The sequence below is a fragment of the Notolepis coatsorum genome (genome assembly GCF_963971535.1).
Source record: "Notolepis coatsorum genome assembly, contig: SUPER_8_unloc_1, whole genome shotgun sequence".
Lineage (NCBI taxonomy): Eukaryota > Metazoa > Chordata > Actinopteri > Aulopiformes > Paralepididae > Notolepis > Notolepis coatsorum.
The window spans coordinates 2,271,500-2,297,833 of record NW_028174873.1 but is presented as its reverse complement, the minus strand read 5'-3'; the positions used below and the strand labels follow the sequence as shown (position 1 = coordinate 2,297,833).

Below are 26,334 nucleotides of genomic sequence, written 5' to 3'. Positions count from 1 at the left end.
TCACCAGGAGGCCTGATCAGAAGACCTCAGGGCTGGTTCACCAGGAGGAGGCCTGATCAGAAGACCTCAGGGCTGGTTCACCAGGAGGCCTGATCAGAAGACCTCAGGGCTGGTTCACCAGGAGGCCTGATCAGAAGACCTCAGGGCTGGTTCACCACCAGGAGGCCTGATCAGAAGACCTCAGGGCTGGTTCACCACCAGGAGACCTGATCAGAAGACCTCAGGGCTGGTTCACCACCAGGAGGCCTGATCAGAAGACCTCAGTGCTGGTTCACCACCAGGAGACCTGATCAGAAGACCTCAGGGCTGGTTCACCACCAGGAGGCCTGATCAGAGGACCTCAGGGCTGGTTCACCACCAGGAGGCCTGATCAGAAGACCTCAGGGACCAGCTGGTTCACCACCAGGAGGCCTGATCAGAAGACCTCAGGGCTGGTTCACCACCAGGAGACCTGATCAGAAGACCTCAGGGCTGGTTCACCACCAGGAGACCTGATCAGAAGACCTCAGGGCTGGTTCACCAGGAGGCCTGATCAGAAGACCTCAGGGCTGGTTCACCACCAGGAGGCCTGATCAGAAGACCTCAGGGCTGGTTCACCACCAGGAGACCTGATCAGAAGACCTCAGGGCTGGTTCACCACCAGGAGACCTGATCAGAAGACCTCAGGGCTGGTTCACCACCAGGAGGCCTGATCAGAAGACCTCAGGGCTGGTTCACCACCAGGAGGCCTGATCAGAAGACCTCAGGGCTGGTTCACCACCAGGAGACCTGATCAGAAGACCTCAGGGCTGGTTCACCACCAGGAGACCTGATCAGAAGACCTCAGGGCTGGTTCACCACCAGGAGACCTGATCAGAAGACCTCAGGGACCGGCTGGTTCACCACCAGGAGGCCTGATCAGAAGACCTCAGGGCTGGTTCACCACCAGGAGGCCTGATCAGAAGACCTCAGGCTGGTTCACCACCAGGAGGCCTGATCAGAAGACCTCAGGGCTGGTTCACCACCAGGAGGCCTGATCAGAAGACCTCAGGGCTGGTTCACCTCCAGGAGGCCTGATCAGAAGACCTCAGGGCTGGTTCACCACCAGGAGACCTGATCAGAAGACCTCAGGGCTGGTTCACCACCAGGAGACCTGATCAGAAGACCTCAGGGACCAGCTGGTTCACCACCAGGAGGCCTGATCAGAAGACCTCAGGGCTGGTTCACCACCAGGAGGCCTGATCAGAAGACCTCAGGGCTGGTTCACCACCAGGAGGCCTGATCAGAAGACCTCAGGGCTGGTTCACCACCAGGAGACCTGATCAGAAGACCTCAGGGCTGGTTCACCACCAGGAGGCCTGATCAGAAGACCTCAGGGCTGGTTCACCACCAGGAGGCCTGATCAGAAGACCTCAGGGCTGGTTCACCACCAGGAGACCTGATCAGAAGACCTCAGGGCTGGTTCACCACCAGGAGGCCTGATCAGAAGACCTCAGGGCTGGTTCACCACCAGGAGACCTGATCAGAAGACCTCAGGGCTGGTTCACCACCAGGAGACCTGATCAGAAGACCTCAGGGCTGGTTCACCACCAGGAGGCCGGATCAGAAGACCTCAGGGCTGGTTCACCTCCAGGAGGCCTGATCAGAAGACCTCAGGGCTGGTTCACCATCAGGAGGCCTGATCAGAAGACCTCAGGGCTGGTTCACCACCAGGAGGCCTGATCAGAAGACCTCAGGGCTGGTTCACCACCAGGAGGCCTGATCAGAAGACCTCAGGGCTGGTTCACCACCAGGAGGCCTGATCAGAAGACCTCAGGGCTGGTTCACCACCAGGAGGCCTGATCAGAAGACCTCAGGGCTGGTTCACCACCAGGAGACCTGATCAGAAGACCTCAGGGCTGGTTCACCACCAGGAGGCCTGATCAGAAGACCTCAGGGCTGGTTCACCACCAGGAGGCCCTGATCAGAAGACCTCAGGGACCGGCTGGAGCTATAGGGGTGTATGAGGTCCGAGATGTACATGGGGGCCTGACTGTGAACTGCTCTATATGTAAAACCCAGGGCCCTCATTTATCAATAATGCGTAGAAAGTGTTCTATTTTTGTTCCTAAGCATGGAATTTAGAATGTCTCTACGCACAGAAAAATAGGGATTTATCAAACGTGCGTACACAGGTCCTACGCACACCTGCAAGTACTCTGTGTTGATAAATGCCACTTGTTCTATGCTCCGCGCTCGTGCAAGATTTTAAGTATTTGCATACAGAACCGCCTCTAATTAACCATATATGGTCTTGAAACACCCCCATGGAATGTAGAATAATGGACTAAGCAGACTTGAAACTTCACTGAGAGCGAGTCCTTCGCGATCAATCTCGCTGTCAGTGAAGTTTCAACGGAGGTCATGTATTCTAAGCAACACATTGAAGCTAGAAAGCATTTCGTTGTGACCAATCTTATTTGGAAACATGACATGAAATAATAGCATTTAGCTTTTTATTTTAAACAATATTTAATCGCGTTTGGACTTTGGAGGTGGGTGTTCTACCGCTGCCTCTTATGCCGTTATGCTATTATATTTAACGCTACCTTATATTTATCTTTAATTTTTTTGGGTCTACTTTTTCTCCCCCTTTTTCTGTGATTTTTCTCCCATCCCAATTTTCCTCTCGTGCCAATTCTCCCTCCCCTGTCCTGATCGTTGCTTGCATGTGCCCCCCACTGGCCGGTCGTAGGGAGGATAGAAGCCCATCACATGCCCCCTCCGATACACGTGGAGGCAGCCAGTCACTTCTTTTCACCTGCCAGCGCGGACTCTCATTGGCGAGGAGTAATGTGTAAGAGGCTCACACTGCCCCTGCCATTTTCCTGTCTTTGCTGTGCAGGCGCCCTGACCGACCTGTAGGAGTCGCTGTTTACGACGACCAGACAACCACCCTTCGACTTCCTCCCGCTGACTCTGCCACTCTTAGGCGGGCGTAGACGAACAGGTGGCAGCCACTGGTGGGCCGGCTGAACTAGAGGCTGCCGCTGCCTCTTCTCTGTCGCTAGCATCAATAACGTTAACATTCTCGTCCTCTGCCCGCGGCGCCTGGCTCAGCCTCTTTAACGTTGCTGCTACTAGTGCTAGCCAGGCTAGCCTTACCTGACGGGGTGAAAAAAGTTGAGTCGGTATGCTTTGCCGAAGTAACGCGCTTTCTGTCCCTTTTCTGTTTAGATTTTAACTTAGTAGCTCCGCTTTCCCACCGTTTAACTTTTTTATCCATGTTTTTTGAGTCTCATATGATACAGTACTACTCGAGTCTTAGCCTACTTGATCAACTTGCAAGTGCAATTCTCGCGGTCAGTGGTCATCTGACCTGACCTGACAGTGACCCCTGGACCTGGACGTCAGTGTCACGTCGACTCAACGTCTCTCACCCCCTCGTTATCAAACAATCAATCATATTTTTATTTGCAATACAAATACGCCTGATTACTTTTACCAACGGATTTCCAGTTCCGCGTTCTGCGATCTGATTGGCCACTGACGTTTCTGGGCGTGTGACATCTGCGCCAATCGGGTGACGCCTGTTTCTATCACCGGTTAAGCTTAGGCACTCTTTCAAAGTTGGTTAAGGTTAGAGTTTGTCTTAGAGCAGGGCGATAGAACACCAGCCCTGATTCCAAACTCTAACCTTAACCAACTTCGAAAGAGTCGCCTAAGCTTAACCAGTGATAAACTAGGCGTTAGGTAGTTTGCAGGCTGTTCGAGGCGGAAATGGGCGCGACACGCGATTGGGCGCACATGTCACATGACCAGAAACGTCAGTGGCCAATCAGATCACAGAACGCAGAACTGGAAATCCGTTGGTAAAAAACTAGACGCGGGCGTGACAGCAGACTCTACGTCTAGTCTTCTTCTTCTTCTTGTATATTTCCGGCGGACTACGCGTCTAGGCGTATTGCCGCCCTCCACAGGACAGAGGGAGCACTATAGATTTCCAGCCCTCCCTATACGTCTAGTCCAGGGGTCAGCAACCTTAACTATCAAAAGAGCCACTTTCCCCCCGTCCCACAAAATAAAATGCTCAGGAAGCCGCACAACCTATTTACCCTTAAAATGAAGCTAACACAGTGTATAACGTTTTATATATCCCCAAGCATACCTCACATTTAGCATAAAACGCCTGACAATTGCATACCCAAAGTAATTTGCGATGTATTATACTTTATATTTATTGCATTAATGGAATTATAAAGCAACAAAAAGAAGTTTTGACTTTTTATTGCTGTTTTTACCTGTTATAACAAAGGAAAACCTCAAACTCTTATAAAGAGGAGAAAAAATACTGGCTGTGTAGACCTATTTTTAAATAAAACACAGAAGAGGAGACAAAACACTGGTGTCTGTAGACCGACTTTGAAATAAAACCCTGAACTATGCAGCTCTATTTGAGTCCTTCCCTTATTTGTGGAAAATCTATCAAATAAAAAGTAAATTTTTCGTTGTTCGCAAATTTCGCACCACATATCAGGCATAGGCTACAGGTAAGCCTGCATTGTTAGTCGTGAAAGCAAATTAATCTGTCCACGCTGAATTAAACCCTCTATTTTCCTCAGACTTTCCTTTTCTTGGATTTATCCATGGTTAGCTTACTGGGGGGTCGGAAACTCAAGATTAGCCACTTGCAGAGACGGCAGGGAGAGGCGCGGGGTGTGAGGTACTGTTTTGATGAAATATTTTTGTTGACTAAATATTTTAGTTGATGAAATATTTTTTTATTTCAATGTCACAGTATGACATCGATCTCCAAAATAAGAGAACAAAAAAAAATAAAGTTAGAGGCCTGTCACTAGAGGCCCACGGGCTGCGGCCCAAATGGCCCGGCCCTGCCTGGGATGTATTTTTTTATGTATTATTATTATTATTATTATTATTATTATTATTATTATTATTATTATTATTATTATTATTATTATTATTATTATTATTATTATTATTATTATTATTATTATTATTATTATTATTATTATTATTATTATTATTATTATTATTATTATTATTATTATTATTATTATTATTATTATTATTAATATTATTATTATTGTATTGTGATATGTTTTGTTTCATGTTGGGGAAAAAAGTTTAAAAAATTTAAGATTTGATCAAAAAAAAGAGAGACCTGGCTGTGTGAGACAGTGTAGGTAATGTTCGGATCTTTCAAACATTTTCATCTGAATTGGCATACGACTAACATTGGGATGGGAGAAAATCGGAGGAAAAATGGAGGGGGAAAAAGACAAAAAAAAAAAAAAAAAAGAATGACATCAGCCACCGTTTAAAAAGGCAGCTGCGCCGACTGCGCATGCTCACATTTTGATATTCAAAATATTAGAATCGGGAACAGGGATTCGAAAAGAACCAGATTTGATGAGCAGAACCGGAAGCAAAATCACAAAACGATACCCAATCCTAACGAAAGAGGCGACGTATAATACGATATAATATATATCATATATAGTTAATGCAAATGATTTATAGATGTTTTATGAATGTCTTAACAAATCATTTGTTAAACATGAAAAGACAAGTCTGGTAATTGCTTCATGTGTATTCATAAAAGTCCACAAATAAACAAACTATTAGACATTTGTTAATGATGATTAGGCTTCACTTTATGTTAGGGCACACACTAGCATCTGCAAATGATTTATAGATGTTTTATGAATGTCTTAACAAATCATTTGTTGAACATGAACAAATAAATGGAGTTACAGTATAGTCGTTTTTTCATATCCATTTTTCAAAGCATCTACAAATGTGTTACTACACATTAAACAACATTATTTAATGATGAACAAATCAAGTACAAACAATGTTGATGAGTTATAAATAATGTAGAACTAATCTGTAAATGTTATACAAATATAGTTATAAATGATTTAATAATAATTTTTACGAATGTATATAAATGATTTGTTCATGATTAGTTCATTATCTACAAATACATTATAAAGGTCTTATAACTGACTGTTATTATAAAGTGTTACCGGACTTCCTGGTTCCTATGCTGTCGGCCCATGGAACTCCTGCGCAGGTCAACACCTGCCCTCCCGTGTGCAATGGGGGTGGTGTGGAAATATCTCAGGCTCCTGGCTCCGACATAACTATATCTACAGTACATTCAGACTGCAGACCAAAAGTGCCCCAAATCTGAGCGCAGGGAGCGCAGAGAGGAACATTTCATCGGCGACCCAAAAAAGAAAAAAATGCATGTGTGTGTGTATCTGTGTGTGCCGCCCATCGCATGTGTGTGTCACTGCATGACGACATCGTCAATGTGTGCAATGATGAATAAAGACTTCTTCAAAGTCCAGTTTAATCTTTTTTAACCTTAATCTTTAATTTTCAGCACAAATCACATTCAATCTGATCTTTTCAATTCTGATTTGGTCCACTTTCATATGTGTGGTCCTAAAAAATCAGATACAGGTCTGATGTATTGCAATGCAACCTCAGTCTGAACAGTCATGCGACTTCCAATGAGACTTTTACATCACATTGACATTTGTATAAAAAAAATTAAAATAAAAAAAAAGATATATATAAAATAAATATATATATATTATGTCCATCTTCTTTATTGTTACTTTGTGCATGTGGGTCAGTGCAGGAGCAGTGACAAGTTCACACAGGAATCTGATCTTGGCCACATTTAAAAGATACTGTGAGCGGACACACAAAGAAAATCTGATCTGAGCAATAAATCAGAATTGAGCACTAAGCCTGGCAGTGTGAACACAGCCTATACTGTATGTGTCCCACAGAGCAAAGTGTACCTCAGTGTCCTTTTAACACGAGTCTATCTCTCCTGCCGATTAGAGAAGACTGAATGATGACCAATGCACAACGTTAATTATAATAAAGATGTTCAATAGAATAACAAGTCATTATCAAACTCCAAAGCCTGGTTTACACAGAATAAGAGTTAAACTGGGCCAACAGTCCAAACAAGTGGTGCCGTGTTCCATACAGAAAAACAATACAGTGCAAATCTCAACGATGTTCAACAATGGAAGGTTCATAGAGTATCATATTAGTCATTGAAATAGATAACAAATATATATATACAGTATAAGATTTGTTTATTAAGGACAATGCAAATTAATGAACATCATTTACATGAGTGTATGCATAACATCACAGCATGATAAGGACGTAAATATGCCGGGAATAGCACAGGGCTAATTTCCACCCGTAGTCCTAACATAAAACAAACACAAAACGGACCATACAACGTTCATTCATAAAAACTGACATCACTGACATGACCACACTAACATGACATTCAGTCAGTACAACATCACTAACATCCCTAATGAGTGCATATTTGGCTGTCTAACAGCCATTTCCTGAGCTGGCCCCTAAAGGTGGACAGGGTGGTACATTCCCTTAAGGGGACCGGAAGGCTGTTCCATGTTCCACTTCCCTTTATCGATAGAACATTTTTGCTGAAGGCGGTCTTTCTAAAATGGACCTCACAGTCCCCTCTGGTGTTTGACCTAGTGGCTAATCCAGTGTTCCTTTTCTCGTGGATTAACTCCTTGAGAGGGGGAGGGGCTAATCTGTGCAGGCATTTATATACAGAGCAGGAACTTTTATAACGTCTGAGGTTTTCAAAATTAAAAATGTGATGCTCATCCAGGATTTTACAGTGGTGGTATGAGTACTGTTTCCTGTCATATACCTTCAATGCTCTGTTGTAAAGTTGTTCTATGGGTTTCATGGCTGTGGCCCCAGTAAATGACCAGTTTAGAAGGCAATCTCTACATATATAACACAGCTTATATCGTAGACATACAGCAGGCTACACTGATACACAAACCTGCTTAAGGTCACATGTATAGGATCTAATGGCGATCTAATAGTGATAACCGTCACAGGGGCCTTTCATGGAATGTTTAGAATACCTACTTCCCCTCCGCGTTTGAAGAACCAAGCGGTTGCCATGGGCAAAACAATAGTTGCTATGTTATATGACAAATACGTGAACTGAAATGTACGAATTTGGTGTCTTATTATTGTATATCTCGTAAACAAGTCACAGTGGAACAGTAATATCGTGCTTTTCCAGTGTTCTACCTGTTTTATCACGGCACAGACATGAGGCTTTACCAATGGTTACAGGCAGCCATGTTGGAAGAAAGACACACACACACATTAATTTCAATGCAAGGCCTCCATTGTGCGAGAGTGTCCAACATGTAGTGGCTTGTCCTACACTGTCTTGTTCTATAGAATGTCTTGTTCTAAAGTGTTTTGTGTTATAGTTTATTTTCCTATAGAGTGTCTTGTTCTATAGTGTCTTGTCCTACAGTGTCTTGTCCTATAGTATCTTGTCCTATAGTGCTTTGTCCTACAGTGTCTCGTCCTATAGTCCCTTGTCCTATAGAGCAGGGGTTCCCAAAGTGGGGGTCGCGAGCCGCCGTGGGGGGGGGGGGGGGGGGTCGCCAGATGATTTAAAAAAAATTATAAAAAAATACAAAAATATTTTAAAAAATATAAATAAAAATTATGCAGTCAGGCCACTGAACTTAGAAGCAGGCCAGGCCAGTGTTTCTAGTTGCAGCAGCGCAATAGTTAGATAACCTAGGTGGGGAACAACCAGGAGATCACTGCAACTCACACAAGTTGGAGAACTATCTCTCTCTCTCTCTCTTGCTCTCACACACACACAAAGGGAGCCGCATGTGATTGGTGGAGGCGGGACCCTTACAAAAAACTGTTGTTGCTAATCATTGACACATGCTAGCCTGTAATAATCCCCCCCAGACAAATCTACTTTGCATTTGATATATTGCAAATATATGCCATCACACACACTGGCATTTAAAGGGTTAGAATTATAAAATGAATATGTGGTGTTATGATCAGGGCTGAAGTTGAATAAAAGATTGTATTTTTTTCAATCTGACATTACAAAAAAACAGAAAATCCATCAAAATCAGTGTTGTTGCTAATCATACATTATGCTAGCCTGTTTTTTAACAATAATTTGTGATGCCATCACAAACACTGGCATTTAAAGGGTACAAATAAAAAAATGCCATTACATTTCCATTTTTATAAAAAAAAAATTATAATATTTTTTATTTTTTACCTCCTATAATAGTGGGGGTCGCGGCTCTCTGACACCGTTATTTGGGGGTCGCGGCCTGAAAAGTTTGGGAACCCCTGCTATAGAGTGCCTTGCCCAACAGTGTCTTGTCCTATTATCTTGTCCTATGTCTTGTCCTATAGAGTGCCTTGTCCCATAATGTATTGTCCTATAGTGTATTGTCCTATAGAGTGCCTTGTCCCATAATGTATTGTCCTATAGTGTATTGTCCTATAGAGTGCCTTGTTATAGTGCCTTGTCTTATAGTGTATTGTCATATAGTGTCTGTCTCAAACAGCCTGGATGTTTTATAAACTCGCCACGGCCTGTTTGTCTTCCTCGTGGCGTTTTCTCAGCAGCTCCAGGGTGGTGAGGTGGGAGAGGTCTCCTGTGGCCGGGTCCTGGCTGGGCTTTGGTCTGACCACCCGGGGCCGAGCTATAGACTTAGCGTAGTCCAGACCCTAGAGAGAGAGAGAGAGAGAGAGAGAGAGAGAGAGAGAGAGAGAGAGAGAGAGAGAGAGAGAGAGAGAGAGAGAGAGAGAGAGAGAGAGAGAGAGAGAGAGAGAGAGAGACAGAGAGAGAGAGAGAGAGAGAGAGAGAGAGAGAGAGAGAGGAGAGAGAGAGAAGAGAGAGAGAGAGACACAGAGAGACACACAGAGAGAGAGAGACACAGATACAGAGACACAGAGAGAGACACACAGAGACACAGAGAGAGACAGAGAGAGAGGACACACAGAGACACAGAGAGACACACAGAGACACAGAGAGACACACAGAGAGAGACACACAGAGACGAGAGAGACACACGGAGAGAGACACACAGAGACACGAGAGAGACACAGAGAGAGAGAGACAGAGACACAGAGAGAGACACACAGAGAGAGAGACAGAGACACAGAGAGAGACACACAGAGAGAGAGACAGAGACACAGAGAGAGACACAGAGAGAGAGACACAGAGAGAGACACAGAGAGAGGACAGAGAGAGACACACAGAGACACAGATACAGAGACACAGAGAGAGAGACAGAGAGAGACAGAGAGAGACACACAGAGAGAGACAGAGAGAGACACACAGAGAGAGAGAGACAGAGACACAGAGAGAGACACACAGAGAGAGAGAGAAGAGACACAGAGAGAGACACAGAGAGAGAGAGGACAGAGAACACAGAGAGAGACACACAGAGAGAGAGAGACAGAGACACAGAGAGAGACACAGAGAGAGACACACAGAGACACAGAGAGAGACACACAGAGAGAGAGAGCAGAGACACAGAGAGAGACACACAGAGAGAGAGACAGAGACGCAAGGAGAGAGACACAGAGAGAGAGAGAGACAGAGACCACAGAGAGAGACACACAGAGAGAGAGAGACAGAGACACAGAGAGAGACACAGAGAGAGAGAGACAGAGACACAGAGAGACACACAGAGAGAGACACACAGAGAGAGAGACACAGAGAGAGACACAGAGAGAGACACACAGAGACACAGAGAGAGACACAGAGAGAGACACAGAGAGAGAGACAGAGAGAGACACACAGAGACACAGAGAGACACACAGAGAGAGACACACAGAGAGAGACACAGAGAGAGACACACAGAGACACAGATACAGAGACACAGAGACATGTTACAGAGCGGATCTACCTTGATTGTTACTCCTCATGTTGATAAAACCTTGTTGGAAGACACTCTGATCAACTCCATGAATGTAATTGTTATTGTAAAACTGAGAGCCCCAGGTTAATGTCTACATGAATTGCATCATCTCACATCTCACAAACTACAATTGGAATATGTGCCCAGGTCAGCATTGTTTTATTTGAAAGGGGTACAGTATCCAGGGCCGCGGGAAGTCCGCGGGAAGTGGGGGTGCTGAGATATTGATTGTTTTTGATTACATTTTTATTTTATTTTATATAATTCTTTTTTTTATAAAATATATAAATGATATAATTATACTTGTAGTTGTATTGTCTGCGAGACATCGCCACCACGCAACAAGTCAAAATGCTCGCTATCTGCAAACAGCTCCACTGTCTGTGTGTATACTCTGCTTTGGTCAAATCACATTTAGCGTGGGGCCTGAGAGTGCTGAGGCTGACGTTCTGCAGATGGATACTATTGAGTCAGAGCGTTCAACAGGGTCTGAACGTGTTATGAGGGGGTGCTGAGATAAGTGATATAATAATAACGTCATAGGTTTACCACTCTGGTAAACCACACTCTCGTTCACTAGAGACCGCGCTCTCACGCTCAGCTCTGCGGAGCGTGCGAGACAAACATGTAACATCACAGCCCAGCTTACCCCAACTGTTGCGCCCTCCCTCTGCAATTTGTTCCCCGCATACATGATCGCCGACATGCAAAGGTCTTCGACCACCCTCCCGGGGGCACGGATAGTTCTGCTGACTTGTTCACGCCAGGGAAACCGCAGATATATTCCTTTACTGCGAATTCAGCGTCCCAAAACTTCCAGGCTGAGTCTATTTTTTTTACCAACGTATTTCCAGTTCCGCAGTGACGCTTCCAGGCCGCGTCTATTCGAATCCCAACCGGTTCATGCGTCGGCTACACGCTGCTTTAATAACATTGCATTATCGAGACAGCGCCCCTATGAGGATCTGGCAATGAATTCAGAGAGTAGGGTAAATCTGCAGTGCCGCTCCGCTCTGTGACATTGAGTAGCCTCGGTTACAATGGAATAAAAGCCAAAACAACCTTGCAGTTGCAGTTACACTCCCCGCCAGCAGGGGGTGCTGCAGCCCCCGCCGCAACCCCTAGTTGCCGCGTCCTTGACAGTATCCTGTTTAAAGTGTACGGACACCAATTTAGTCAGATATCATTAATATCAAAAGGTCTATAAATTAGTATTCCAGAGCTGTTTTCGAAAGAAATGTCAACATACCCCCCAGACCTATAGACCACCGCAACACTTCCGGGATTCTGAAATCAGGGAGGAGATTGCGGGGGGAGCTATGAATGAATGTGGATGAGAGCCGTGATGTAAGTGGTTGCCGATACGGCTGTGGGGGTGCTGGAACATGATCGAATAGACGTTTATGCGCCTCACTCTCCTGAACACGGCGTGACCCATAACTAATCGATCAGAACTAAATCGGCAGAGAAAAAGCCCATTTTAAAGCACCTATTCCGCATGGACATGCGCAGAGTGCCCATGGAGTCTGGACGACGCGAGATGACGCTCGAATGAATGTGGACTGTTCCATCAGAGGCGGAGCTTCGATGGTCATGTAAGTGGCTACAGACCGCTGCACTTAAATATAAACATTAGTCTACCTGTAGACTCAATGAGGTAATTGTAGATGTCGCCATAAGACGCGTCTGGCCATTTAGTGGGATCATTTTTTCATTATATCCTGTTCGGCTGAAAGGACACTGGCCACCGAAGCTCCCCCCTCTGATAGAACAGTCCACATTCATTCGATCATGTCTCTAGCACCCCCACAGCCGTATCGGCAACCACTTACATCACGGCTCTCGTCCATTTTCATTCATATGCTCCCCCCGCAATCTCCTCCCCGATTTCAATGTAACGCGGAAGTGTAGTGGTCTATAGTGATATTATGTCCCAAGAGGGAGAGGGGGCATAGCTCTTTCTTGCTCCAGCGGCCCCTAGTGGAATAATGTGGCCATGCGTAAACATGAAACTTGAAGAGATAGTGAAACTACAGACGTTATTATTTATGTGTAGGGCAAAAAGCTATTCGCTGCCAGTTAATTTACAAAAGAAGTTTGTATGTAGTTCAGAAAGTGGGGATAGCAGGAGGAAATTTGATTTTAAACATCCATTTGCATGGACCACTCAGAAGCACATGTGTCCTTCAGTGATACAAATGTGGAATTCTCTCCACAATGACCTAAAGGAATGTAAAAATATTTATCAATTTAAAAAATGTTATAATTAGACAATATGAAGAAGACTACAAAAAGGATTAGACTCTGGAGTTATCTTTTGCTTATCTTTTGCTTTTCTACATTTGTTTGATTGTTCATTTGTTGCTCGTTTTTGTTCTAGTTGTTTTGTTTTGAATTTGTTTAAATTTGCACTTTAGTGCAAGTAATGGTTGTATGCGCCGAACATCAAATTTACTTTATTTAACCATTTCACTGCCACGACAGCCTGTTAACCCTTTCACTGTGACAATACAGAAGGTTAGCCCTTTAGTATCACACAACCGACGGCGATGCTCATCATTAGCATCATTAGCTCCGCGGAGCTAATGATGCTAATGATGGAGCATCGGCGTCGGTTGTGTGATAGTAAAGGGTTAACCTTCTGTCGTGTGGCAGTGAAAGGGTTGGATATGGGCAGGTATTACAGTAATAAGAATATATTCTTCTTCCTGCTCCTTTCTGCTTATGGGTGTATTTGATTATAATAAAATGAATTATAGGAATTTGTAATGTACTGTAATACACTACCATGTGCAGGAAAAAAATGTATTTAATTAAATTAAAATTAAAATTAAAATTAAATAAAATGAAATGTAGTGCGAACCTTCTTCCTGGGAGCGATGTCGGTCTGCTGCTCCTTCACCGGCAGGCAGGGGATCATCCTTCTGTTCTGGTCCCGGATCACATCTGAGAAAACCTTCTGTCTCCTCACTTTGGCAGCCTGGGTGTGGAGAGAGAGAGAGAGAGAGAGAGAGAGAGAGAGAGAGAGAGAGAGAGAGAGAGAGAGAGAGAGAGAGAGAGGGAGAGAGAGAGAGAGAGAGAGAGAGAGAGAGAGAGAGAGAGAGAGAGAGAGAGAGAGAGAGAGAGAGAGACAGAGACAGAGACAGAGACAGAGACAGAGAGAGAGAGAGAGAGAGAGAGAGAGAGAGAGAGAGAGAGAGAGAGAGAGAGAGAGAGAGAGAGAGAGAGAGAGAGAGAGAGAGAGAGAGAGAGAGAGAGATGAGGGGCAGAGAAAGAAATATGGAGATATAGAGAGAGAAACAGAGAGAGAAATAGAGAGAAATAGAGAGAGAAACAGAGAGAGAAATAGAGAGAGAAACAGAGAGAGAAATAGAGAGAGAAATAGATAGAGAAACAGAGATAAATAGAGAGAGATAGACCAACAGAGAGAGAGAGAAACAGATATAGACCAACAGAGAGAGAAACAGAGAGAGATAAGCAGAGAGAGAGAAATAGAGATAGACCAACAGAGAGAAACAGAGAAAGAGAAACAGAGAGAGAGAAACAGAGAAAGAGAAACAGAGAGAGAGAGAAACAGAGATACAGGCACAGATGACAAAGAAGGGGTTTAATTAACTGACAGTTTCTCTCTTAAGGTCCTCTCCTTTGTCCCCTGTGGGCCAGGCCCCTCTGCCCAGCCCAACACCACCCCACACAGGAGCCCATTCACACACACACCACCCCTACAGCCGCCCAGAGCTCAGTCTACTGCAAATTAGCCACACACGCTCCTTTTATACAACTGTGCTTTAACAAGGAGACATGAAAGCATAAATAGCACTTAACTTGTTAGGGGGATAGACGCGCTCATTTGCTTTGTAAATGTAATCCAATCTGTCGAGAGTGGCTTAGATAAGGGACTGGGCCAGTGGACACTGGTGAATATGATGGTTTAGAGGTTGGACTGGTGAATATGATGGTGAATATGATGGTTTAGAGGTTGGACTGGTGAATATGATGGTGAATATGATGGTTTAGAGGTTGGACTGGTGAATATGATGGTGAATATGATGGTTTAGAGGTTGGACTGGTGAATATGATGGTGAATATGATGGTTTAGAGGTTGGACTGGTGAATATGATGGTGAATATGATGGTTTAAAGGTTGGACTGGTGAATATGATGGTTTAAAGGTTGGACTGGTGAATATGATGGTTTAAAGGTTGGACTGGTGAATATGATGGTTTAGAGGTTGGACTGGTGAATATGATGGTTTAGAGGTTGGACTGGTGAAAATGATGGTTTAGAGGTTGGACTGGTGAATATGATGGTTTAGAGGTTGGACTGGTGAATATGATGGTTTAAAGGTCGAATGCTGGTGAATATGATGGTTTAGAGGTTGAATGCTGGTGAATATGATGGTGAATATGATGGTTTAGAGGTTGGACTGGTGAATATGATGGTTTAGAGGTTGGACTGGTGAATATGATGGTTTAGAGGTTGGACTGGTGAATATGATGGTTTAGAGGTTGGACTGGTGAATATGATGGTTTAGAGGTTGGACTGGTGAATATGATGGTGAATGTGATGGTTTAGAGATTGGACTGGTGAATATGATGGTTTAAAGGTTGGACTGGTGAATATGATGGTGAATGTGATGGTTTAGAGGTTGGACTGGTGAATATGATGGTTTAAAGGTTGGACTGGTGAATATGATGGTTTAGAGGTTGGACTGGTGAATATGATGGTTTAGAGGTTGGACTGGTGAATATGATGGTTTAAAGGTCGAATGCTGGTGAATATGATGGTTTAGAGGTTGAATGCTGGTGAATATGATGGTGAATATGATGGTTTAGAGGTTGGACTGGTGAATATGATGGTGAATATGGTGGTTTAAAGGTTGGACTGGTGAATATGATGGTGAATAGGTTGGACTGGTGAATATGATGGTTTAGAGGTTGGACTGGTGAATATGATGGTGAATAGGTTGGACTGGTGAATATGATGGTTTAGAGGTTGGACTGGTGAATATGATGGTTTAGAGGTTGGACTGGTGAATATGATGGTTTAGAGGTTGGACTGGTGAATATGATGGTGAATATGATGGTTTAAAGGTTGGACTGGTGAATATGATGGTTTAGAGGTTGGACTGGTGAATATGATGGTTTAGAGGTTGGACTGGTGAATATGATGGTTTAAAGGTTGGACTGGTGAATATGATGGTTTAAAAGTTGGACTGGTGAATATGATGGTTTAGAGGTTGGACTGGTGAATATGATGGTTTAGAGGTTGGACTGGTGAATGTGATGGTGAATGTGATGGTTTAAAGGTTGGACTGGTGAATATGATGGTGAATGTGATGGTTTAAAGGTTGGACTGGTGAATATGATGGTGAATGTGATGGTTTAAAGGTTGGACTGGTGAATATGATGGTTTAGAGGTTGGCCTCAGAACAATGACAGACTACAAAGGCACCCCCCTCAAACTGAACAGTGACATCTCCTTAGCAAATGATCTCAATTCCTTCTATGCAAGGTTTGAGGCTGTGAATAACAACACCAGCCTACAAACCACGGCAATGGGGGGGGGGGGGGGGTCTGCTGATGGAGACTCAGTGTTCAGGGTAACAGAGCATGAGGTGAGACGGATCTTTAAAAAAGTGAATATCAGGAAGGCAGCAGGACCGGACGGCATCCCCGGCCGCGTCCTAAAAGTCTGTGCCGACCAACTGGCCCCGGTATTCACTGACATCTTCAACCTGTCCTTGGAACAGGCTGTCATCCCCACCTGTCTGAAGAAGTCCACCATCATCCCTGTACCCAAAAAATCTACGCCCGCTTGCCTCAACGACTACCGCCCTGTAGCCCTCACCTCCATAGCCATGAAGTGCTTTGAGAAGCTAGTGAAGGGCTACATCTGTTCCTCCCTCCCCATCAACCTGGACCCTCTGCAATTTGCATATCGCCCCAACAGGTCCACGGAGGACGCCATAGCCCATGTGCTGCACACAGCAGCATCACACCTGGACAAGAGGCAGGGGAACTATGTGAGAATGCTGTTCATCGACTACAGCTCAGCATTCAATACCATAGTCCCCTCCAAACTCATAGCCAAGCTCAGGGACCTGGGCTTGAACTATGACCTCTGCCAGTGGGTCTTGGACTTCCTGACGGGCAGACCCCAGGTGGTAAGAGCCGGCAACTGCACCTCCTCATCCATCACGCTCAACATAGGGGCCCCCCAGGGCTGTGTTCTGAGCCCCCTCCTCTACTCCCTGTACACACATGACTGCGTAGCACAGCGGAACAACAACACCATCATCAAATTTGCTGATGACACAGTAGTGGTGGGCCTGATCTCTGCCAACGACGAAAGGGCCTACCTGGAAGAGGTAGAGAACCTGTCACAGTGGTGTCAGGAGAACTGCCTCTCCCTGAACGTCAGCAAAACAAAAGAGATGATTGTGGACTTCAGGAGGTCGGGGGTCAAGGACTACAGCCCCCTCAGCATCGACGGGGCACCGGTTGAGAGAGTGAACAGTTTCAAGTACCTCGGAGCCCACATATCCGAGGACTTGACATGGACCACACACATTGACAGTGTTGTGAAGAAGGCACGACAACGCATCTACTTCCTCAGGCGCCTAAGGAAGTTCCAAGTCAGTCAGAAGATCCTTAGGAACTTCTACTCATGTACAATAGAGAGCATCCTGACCGGCAACATCACCTCCTGGTTTGGGAATAGCACTGCACAAGACCGTAGCAGACTACAAAGAGTGACACGTTCAGCCGAACGCACAATTGGAGGGGGGCTTCCCACCCTCCAGAACATTTACAACAAGCGGTGCAAGGGGAAGGCTAAGAGAATTATTAAGGACTCGAGCCACCCGAACAACTGCCTCTTTGAACTGCTGCGGTCAGGCAAGCGATACCGGAGTCTTAAGGCGAGCACAGAAAGACTCAGAAGAAGCTTCTATCCCCAGGCCATCAGGCTGCTAAACGAACAATAATCACTATGCAACAACCATCAAATGCACACAGCACACACACCCACACGCACACACTCACTCAAACAAACAACACACTGCAGCACCCACTCTCCACACTTTAGATCACACAAACACACTTACACTTTATATTTATTGATAAAGGATTTGCACTACAACTCGTACACCTACTGTGAATTGTACCTAAATTGCACCTCGTCCCATTTCTCCATTTCTGCCTTGCACTATATAGTATTGTATATTAGTACACTGCACAGTATTGTATATTGTATGGTAACTACGTCTATTCTGCATCGAACATTGTACATATGTCTAAACTGAACACTGTGACCTCATTTTTTTTTTACTTCTAATTTTACTATGTTCTTTTATTTCATACTTATCTTGTCTTGCACAGTCTCTGGAGTGTAACAGTAAGAAGCATTTTGTATAAAAGTATTCTGTACTTCTGTATGACAACTATTAAAGAAACTTGAGAACTTGGGACTGGTGAATATGATGGTTTAGAGGTTGGACTGGTGAATATGATGGTTTAAAGGTTGGACTGGTGAATATGATGGTTTAGAGGTTGGACTGGTGAATATGATGGTGAATATGATGGTTTAGAGGTTGGACTGGTGAATATGATGGTTTAGAGGTTGGACTGGTGAATATGATGGTGAATATGATGGTTTAGAGGTTGGACTGGTGAATATGATGGTGAATATGATGGTTTAGAGGTTGGACTGGTGACTATGATGGTTTAGAGGTTGGACTGGTGAATATGATGGTTTAAAGGTTGGACTGGTGAATATGATGGTGAATATGATGGTTTAGAGGTTGGACTGGTGAATGTGATGGTTTAGAGGTTGGACTGGTGAATATGATGGTTTAGAGGTTGGACTGGTGAATATGATGGTGAATATGATGGTTTAGAGGTTGGACTGGTGAATATGATGGTGAATATGATGGTTTAGAGGTTGGACTGGTGAATATGATGGTGTAGAGGTTGGACTGGTGAATATGATGGTTTAGAGGTTGGACTGGTGAATATGATGGTGAATATGATGGTTTAAAGGTTGGACTGGTGAATGTGATGGTTTAAAGGTTGGACTGGTGAATATGATGGTTTAGAGGTTGGACTGGTGAATATGATGGTGAATATGATGGTTTAGAGGTTGGACTGGTGAATATGATGGTGAATATGATGGTTTAGAGGTTGGACTGGTGAATATGATGGTGAATATGATGGTTTAGAGGTTGGACTGGTGACTATGATGGTGAATATGATGGTTTAGAGGTTGGACTGGTGACTATGATGGTTTAGAGGTTGGACTGGTGAATATGATGGTTTAGAGGTTGGACTGGTGAATATGATGGTTTAGAGGTTGGACTGGTGAATATGATGGTGAATATGATGGTTTAGAGCAGTGGTGCCCAACCAGTCGATCGCGATCGACAGGTAGATCGCGGGCTGATTTCAAGTAGATCTTGATTAATAAAATTTGATTATTAAAAAAAAAAAAAAAAAAAAAAAATTGTTTTTTTTTTGCTAAATCAACTCTTCCTCTCCTTGTTAACTACAACAAGCAATGCTGTTTGTTATTTAAGATGAGGTCGGACTCGGCACTGACAGATTTGTGTTCATTATGCTGCTTTTATAAAGCCTCAAATGACGGCTTACAATATACAATTTTGGCTGGTAGCTCTCGGGCTAGGTGGTAAATAAAAAAGTAGATCTTGGTTCAAAAAAGGTTGGCCACCCCTGGTTTAGAGGTTGGACTGGTGAATATGATGGTTTAAAGGTTGGACTGGTGAATATGATGGTTTAAACTTTAGAGGTTGGACTGGTGAATATGATGGTTTAGAGGTTGGACTGGTGAATATGATGGTTTAGAGGTCGAATGCTGGTGAATATGATGGTTTAGAGGTTGGACTGGTGAATATGATGGTGAATAGGTTGGACTGGTGAATATGATGGTTTAAAGGTTGGACTGGTGAATATGATGGTTTAGAGGTTGGACTGGTGAATATGATGGTTTAGAGGTCGAATGCTGGTGAATATGATGGTTTAGAGGTTGGACTGGTGAATATGATGGTTTAAACTTTAGAGGTTGGACTGGTGAATATGATGGTTTAGAGGTTGGACTGGTGAATATGATGGTTTAAACTTTAGAGGTTGGACTGGTGAATATGATGGTGAATATGATGGTGAATATGATGGTTTAGAGGTTGGACTGGTGAATATGATGGTTTAAACTTTAGAGGTTGGACTGGTGAATATGATGGTTTAGAGGTTGGACTGGTGAATATGATGGTTTAAACTTTAGAGGTTGGACTGGTGAATATGATGGTGAATATGATGGTGAATATGATGGTTTAGAGGTTTTATACTGGTGAATATGATGGTGAATATGATGGTTTATAGGTTGGATAGTGGTGAATATGATGGTGAATAGGTTGAATATGGTTTATACTTTATAGGTTGGAGAGTGGTGAATATGATGGTGATTATGATGGTTTAGACTAGAGGTTGGGACCTGACTGATATGCAGCTAACGATGTACAGTATTCATCAGGTTATCAGTCGGCCACATGACAATCTTCCCTCCTATATGCTTCTATTTCACAATAGGAATAAAAGAGCAGATGCCTTGTTGACTGGTTCTGAGCAGGGAAGAGGAACATTGGTGTTTCTTGAAGGTACTCACTGATTCCTCAACAGCAGTAAAATCAGGCCCAAGACCACGCAGATTCACTTCAGATTCAGCTGCTTGTAGTCTTTCAGAGTGTAGGCCTGAGAGAGAGAGAGAGAGAGAGAGAGAGAGAGAGATAGAGAGATAGAGAGAGAGACAGAGAGAGAGAGAGAGAGAGAGAGAGAGAGAGAGAGAGAGAGAGAGAGAGAGAGAGAGAGAGAGAGAGAGAGAGAGAGAGATAAAGGCTTGACAGAGGACATTGACATGAGCTAATCTGAGCTCTAACAATAAAGAAGAGCTTAATCCTGGATGTCAAGTAAATGTGTAACTGAACAGCTAAGAAAACAAGGTACATCTTAAAATAATCAACTTTCATATTCCTGGGGTGACAGTGGCTCAGGAGGTAGAGCAGTCGTCTGGTAATCAAGACAGTTCCCGGTTCGATTCCGGCTTCCCCCAGCAGCATGAGCAAGACACTTAACCCCCTGGCACCTTGCATGGTCGCCCCCGCCGTCGGTGAGTGAATGTTAGGCACAAGTCTTAAGCACTTTGGATATAAAAGTACTATGTAAATGCAATTGTAGCTTACCACCACCGGTATGACTGTGTATGCCACCACCGGTATGACTGTGTATGAACGAATAATGGACTCTGTGAAGCGCTCTGAGTAAAGAGAGATTATTAAATAATTATTATTATTTAATAACTATTTCACTCCTCTCATTCCTAACACAGCTAATTGATTGTTTGCGTCCTTGGTATGACATCACAAAGTGCACTGCTTCTGATTGGCTCGTAACAACCCTGGCCAAACGAGAAGGAGCGCCTATGTCATTTTCTTAATAATAATATTTCAGACTGCCCGTTTTTTATTATAATAATTTTTTTCATTACCTTTATTTAACCAGGCAGGTCAATTAAGAACAAATTCTTATTTTCAATGACAGCCTGGCGAGAAGACACAAGGTCCCCTGGAAGGGTAACAGGGAACGGGGATGATGATGGTACATACATCACAGAGGTAAGGGAAATAATAAAAAATAAATAAAAATCAAACAAATAACCAAATAAAATGACTGTCACATTACAGTTAAAAGGCTGGGCGACGGTTGCAGGTGTGTGTGTGTAAACAACTCTGCGATAGAGTCCTTACACGTAGTGAGGGGGGGGGTCAATGTGTCCATTTTCCACACATCTCGTTCCAGGAGGATTGACCAACGGAAGTGTTAACATCTAGTGACATACAGTGAGTCACCTGATCTCGACCACCTTCTTACCACTACTCGATTATGGTGACTTACTCTATATGTATGCACCTGATCAGTACCTTAGAAAGCTTGATACTGTGTACCATTCTGCCTTACGCTTTGTCACGGGATGTGGAAATCGAGTGCACCATTGCACCCTATATACCATTGCAAGTTATCCATCTCTACAAATACGACGATTTTCTCGATGGCTCTCTCTGGTGCACAAAGCTCTGCTTAAACTTATTCCTCGTACCTAAGTGTGCTTCTGTGCACAAAGCAATATAAGTATGCCCTTCGTTCTCAAGCTGCTCTAACACTGGAAGTTCCCCATATGAGAACTGAATTGGGAAAAAGGGCTTTTAAATATGCTGCTCCTTCATCTTGGAACAAGATAGAGGAGGACCTAAAATTACCAGGACTGGTCACCCTCGGAGAATTCAAAGCCATTTTAAATCCAACGAACTCAGTTCCCTTGGTCAGTGCAACTGTGTTTGATCATTTGCCTGTTTGATAACTTGCCTGAAATTGGAGCTTGATGTAAATGTTTTATCTGTATTTTATTGTGATGTTCTTTTTTATGTTGAAACTTTCTGCTGCCTTGCTTGGCCAGATCGCTCTTGAAAAAGAGATTTTAATCTCAATGATGCTTATCTGGTTAAATAAAGGATTTGATTGATTGAGCAGCGCTGGTGCTATAGGGAGTGGGATGAGCATTTTAATAACAGGTGTATCAGATAAGGAGGGGTCAGACCAAGGAGGGTTTTGTAAAGGAGTGTTTAAAGCCAATGAGTTTCTCGTCGAGCCACACCGAGACTGGACAAAACCAATAATTGTCCATAATATGAGCAATTTGAGATGTTTGCTTCGGTGACAGTAAACACGTCATCTTCTCCATGACACACAGAGAGAGAGTGTGAGTGTGATGCACCCTGGGAGGAAAGTACAAAGACACTCCCTCCTAGCTGGCGGTGGCTGTGTGTGTGTGTGTGTGTGTGCGTGTGTGTGCGTGCGTGTGCATGTGTGTGTGCGTGTGCGTGCATGCGTGCGTGTGTGTGACGTGTGTGTGTGTGTGCGTGCGTGTGCGTGTGTGTGCGTGTGCGTGCATGCGTGCGTGTGTGTGACGTGTGTGTGTGCGTGCGTGCGTGCGTGCGTGTTGGTTCAGCATTTCACAGCAGCGTTCTACTAGTCGCAGTAGACAAAAGGAGGCTAATCATTCCAGATTGGACTAGCTGCTTTAGCTGCTCTTTAGGGGAGATGGGGGGGGGGGGGGGGGGGATCAGTTCTCTTCCGAATGAACCATTGGTCACAGACACAATAGAAGAGATTCTATTCAGTCCAGCTCAGTCAGTCCCCGAGCATCAGCCTCTCTGGCCTGTAATCCTGTCAGAGAGCGCCGGACAGGGAGAGGAGGGGGGGAAGGACCTTAAAGGGATAGTTCGGATTTTCTTTTTTTTGACATTAACACCGGCACAGCCATGGAGAAAATGCCACTGATTCCCGCCAGGAACGGGGTCAGACGACCCCGGCAGCTTACATGAGAAATATGAGACAAATAAACAGTGTAAACTATATAATTACCTCTGAATATAAAAATATGAGGTTTACCACAATGAAATGTAGGTTTGAGTGACATAAAAAAAAAATATATATATATAAAAAATGTAAAGAAAAAACGGGTTGGCCACCCCTGCGCTAGACGCTCGCAAAGTGCTGTGACTTTCGTCTGTTCCAACGGCCCATGATGTGGAATAACGTTCCAATTACATTTTCCTGAAGTCATTTTGAAATGTCAGAAACCGTGCTGCAGATAAAACGGGTACTTTTAGGAAAAGTCATTGAGTGACAGAGCTGGAGCTCGACCGAGTGACGAGGATACATTTATTGAAAATGCCTCGGGGTCATGTGACCCCTTGTCGGCTGTGCTAGTGTTAAAGATACTAGTGCTAAGTGGTACGAAATACCTGCCAGGGGTTTAGTCGATGGCGATGCCATTAACAGAGTTCCACGGTCGGAGTTCGGGCCCCCGGTTTCCGAGCGAACCGGGAAGCTTTAGACAGGCGGTGAGAACTGGTGTCACGAGACAAAAAAGGTTTTAACCACAACGGAAAACCACGGTCACAGCGCGTATAGTCGCTATACGTCACGCTGGGACGTCGCACATCGCATCACATCGCATCACATCGCGTATCTCCTATGCTTCAGAGTGGCGTGATGTGTTGGAACGAGTCCCAGGGACGTAGTTAGTTACTACATGCTGGGGGCTTGTTCCAACGTGATACACGTATAAGGAAATGCTCCAGGACCGTGGGTTTCTGTCGTGGATGGGTAAGACCTTTAGCAGGCACGTTGTGGTGTGGGTTAACTCTTGTTTTTTGTTTTGTCCCGAGACCCCGTTTGATGCTGGTCTAAACCTTCCCCGGTTCGCTCAGAACTCCGTCACAATTGCTAGCGAGCGTTTCATACCTCTTACTTCGCTTTTCAGACAGGATACCGCTTTAGCGGACGAGAGCAGGGCGGTAAGAATTACAATTTGGCCGTCTAAAGTTTCAATATATTGTAGTTTTGTATCCACTTTTTCTCCTCCTGTTTTTCAGTTTTTTCCTCCCATCCCAATTTAGTCGTTATGCCAATTCCCCCCTCCCCTTCCTGGTCGTTGCGTGCATTTGCCCCCCACTGATCGGTCTAGGGAGCCCTGAAGTCTATCACATGCTTCCTCCGAGACATAGGAGACATAGGCAGCCAGCAGCCTCTTTTCACCTGACAGCGCGGACTCTCATTGGTGAGGTGTAACGTGTGGGAGGTCACACTACCTTCACCATCTCCCTTCCTCGCTGTGCAGGCGCCCTGACCGACCTGTAGGAGTCGCTGTTTACAACGACCAGATTACCACCCACCGGCTTCCCTCCCGCTGACACCGCCAATCGAGTCAGTATGACGGCCGGCCCAAGCCGGAGGCACCGCTGGCAGCGGGATTCGATGTCTTGCGGTGGTAGACAGACGCTTAAGTCCGCTGTGCTACCCGGCCGCGCCAAAAGTTTAAATATCTTGTCGTTTTTGGCGTCCTCCGCAAGACTGAATTTACACCCGGCTGTTACGTGACGAGAACGTACGTGAGGAAACCCGTCTGCCTGAAGAATCCACGCGAACATAGGGAGGTGTAGTCTGACGTGGCTTTGGACCGCCGGCGAGGTCCACCCGTAGGCCTATAGGGATTTATCATTGGGAAAATGGATTATCGGCTATTGTAACAATTCTGCCGCATGGAAATTGAAAAGCTTTCAATTTTTGCACAAAATGAGTTCCCTTCTATCACTAACATTATCCTTTAAGCATTTTTGGTTGAAATAAAATTCTGCGATTTTATGACGTAACCACTACACCTCCCTATAGCGGTTAAAGATTCAGAAATCGTGTTTTTCAATTTCATCGTGTGCTTTTATAGAAGGTATGTATAATTGTATGTAGAATTACCCGAAATTGTTAGAACTGTTGTTGTGAAAATGATGAATAAAGTTCTTAGATCACTATCCCCCCCCCCCCCCCCCCGGATATCAACTAAATCAAACCATGGTATCAGACCGATATCCAATATAATACTAGTATCAGTATCTGTGTATCCCTACCATAAACACACACACACACACGCACACGCACACACACACACACACACACGCACACGCACATACCAATACATACGCTCACATAAACACACACTGAAAGCAGCAGCGTGAGCTAACTGGATAATAACAATGTGAGCGTTATGGTTCAGAGCGCATTGGAGCGGGGCCTCCCAGCGGCGTGTAGCTTATTGACAGCGGAGGAGTGCAAGAATGTGACAATGTGACCATGTGACCGCGGCAGCGCGAGAGAGCGGCAGTGCGGAAATAGGCTGTCTATTGCCATTCTCTAAGACAAACTCTAACCTTAACCAGCTCCTTAACAGCGCCTAAACTTAACCCTTCTAACCTTAAGCAACTCCGAAACAATGCCTAACCTTAACCTTAACCTTAACCATGCCTAACCTTAACCGGCGAAAGAATACACGTTAAAAAAAAAAGAAAAAAAAAATTGAAGGGATTCTAACTTGTAACCAACGGACCGCAGGACCGCAGGACCGCAGCGCTGCCAGGTGAGCTTTGAATGAAAATCATCGGCGATTACGCCTACATAATGCCGCAAGCTCTGCCGCTCCGCTCTGCGGTTGCCGCGCCTGCCGCGGGGCGTGTCGCAGCCAATCAGGGAAAACGCGGAAGCACTCGGGCGCACTCTTCCGCTGGGAATAAGCAATAAGCCTCCCAGCAGGGCCCCACGGGGCCAGTTTGTCTCTCCATAAGATCCTTTATGACCTGCTAAAGAGTCCCAGAGAGCCACAGATTCTAATATTATTCTGTCTGTTTCCATGCACTGTAATTATATTTGATGAGTCTTTTTTTGATGCGGCTTACTCCAAGGAATATCAACAATTACCATGACGACATAAGAACTAAGATGCTAAATTCACATCCTCTTCTCTCCTCTCCTATCCACTTCCTCACTCCTCTCCTCCCCTCTCTCCACCTCTCCTCTTCTCTCCTCTCCTCTCTCCACCTCTCCTCTCCTCTCTCCTCTTCTTCTCCTCCCCTCTCCTCTTCTCTCCTCTCCTCTCTC

The 26,334-nt window shown here is 44.6% G+C and overlaps 1 protein-coding gene across 1 annotated transcript in view; it reads right to left on the bottom strand.

Annotated features, from left to right (window-relative positions):
• Positions 1 to 9,407: 9,407 nt before the first annotated feature.
• jhy (junctional cadherin complex regulator) overlaps positions 9,408 to 26,334 on the bottom strand; it is a gene marked incomplete at its 5' end in the record, with an annotated part of 76,973 nt that continues 60,046 nt past the window's right edge. The window contains 4 exon segments of the mRNA XM_084338375.1: positions 9,408 to 9,579; positions 13,642 to 13,758; positions 20,453 to 20,505; positions 20,508 to 20,538. Of these exon segments, the coding sequence (XP_084194501.1) occupies positions 9,427 to 9,579; positions 13,642 to 13,758; positions 20,453 to 20,505; positions 20,508 to 20,538 (354 nt within the window). The 3' untranslated portion in view covers positions 9,408 to 9,426.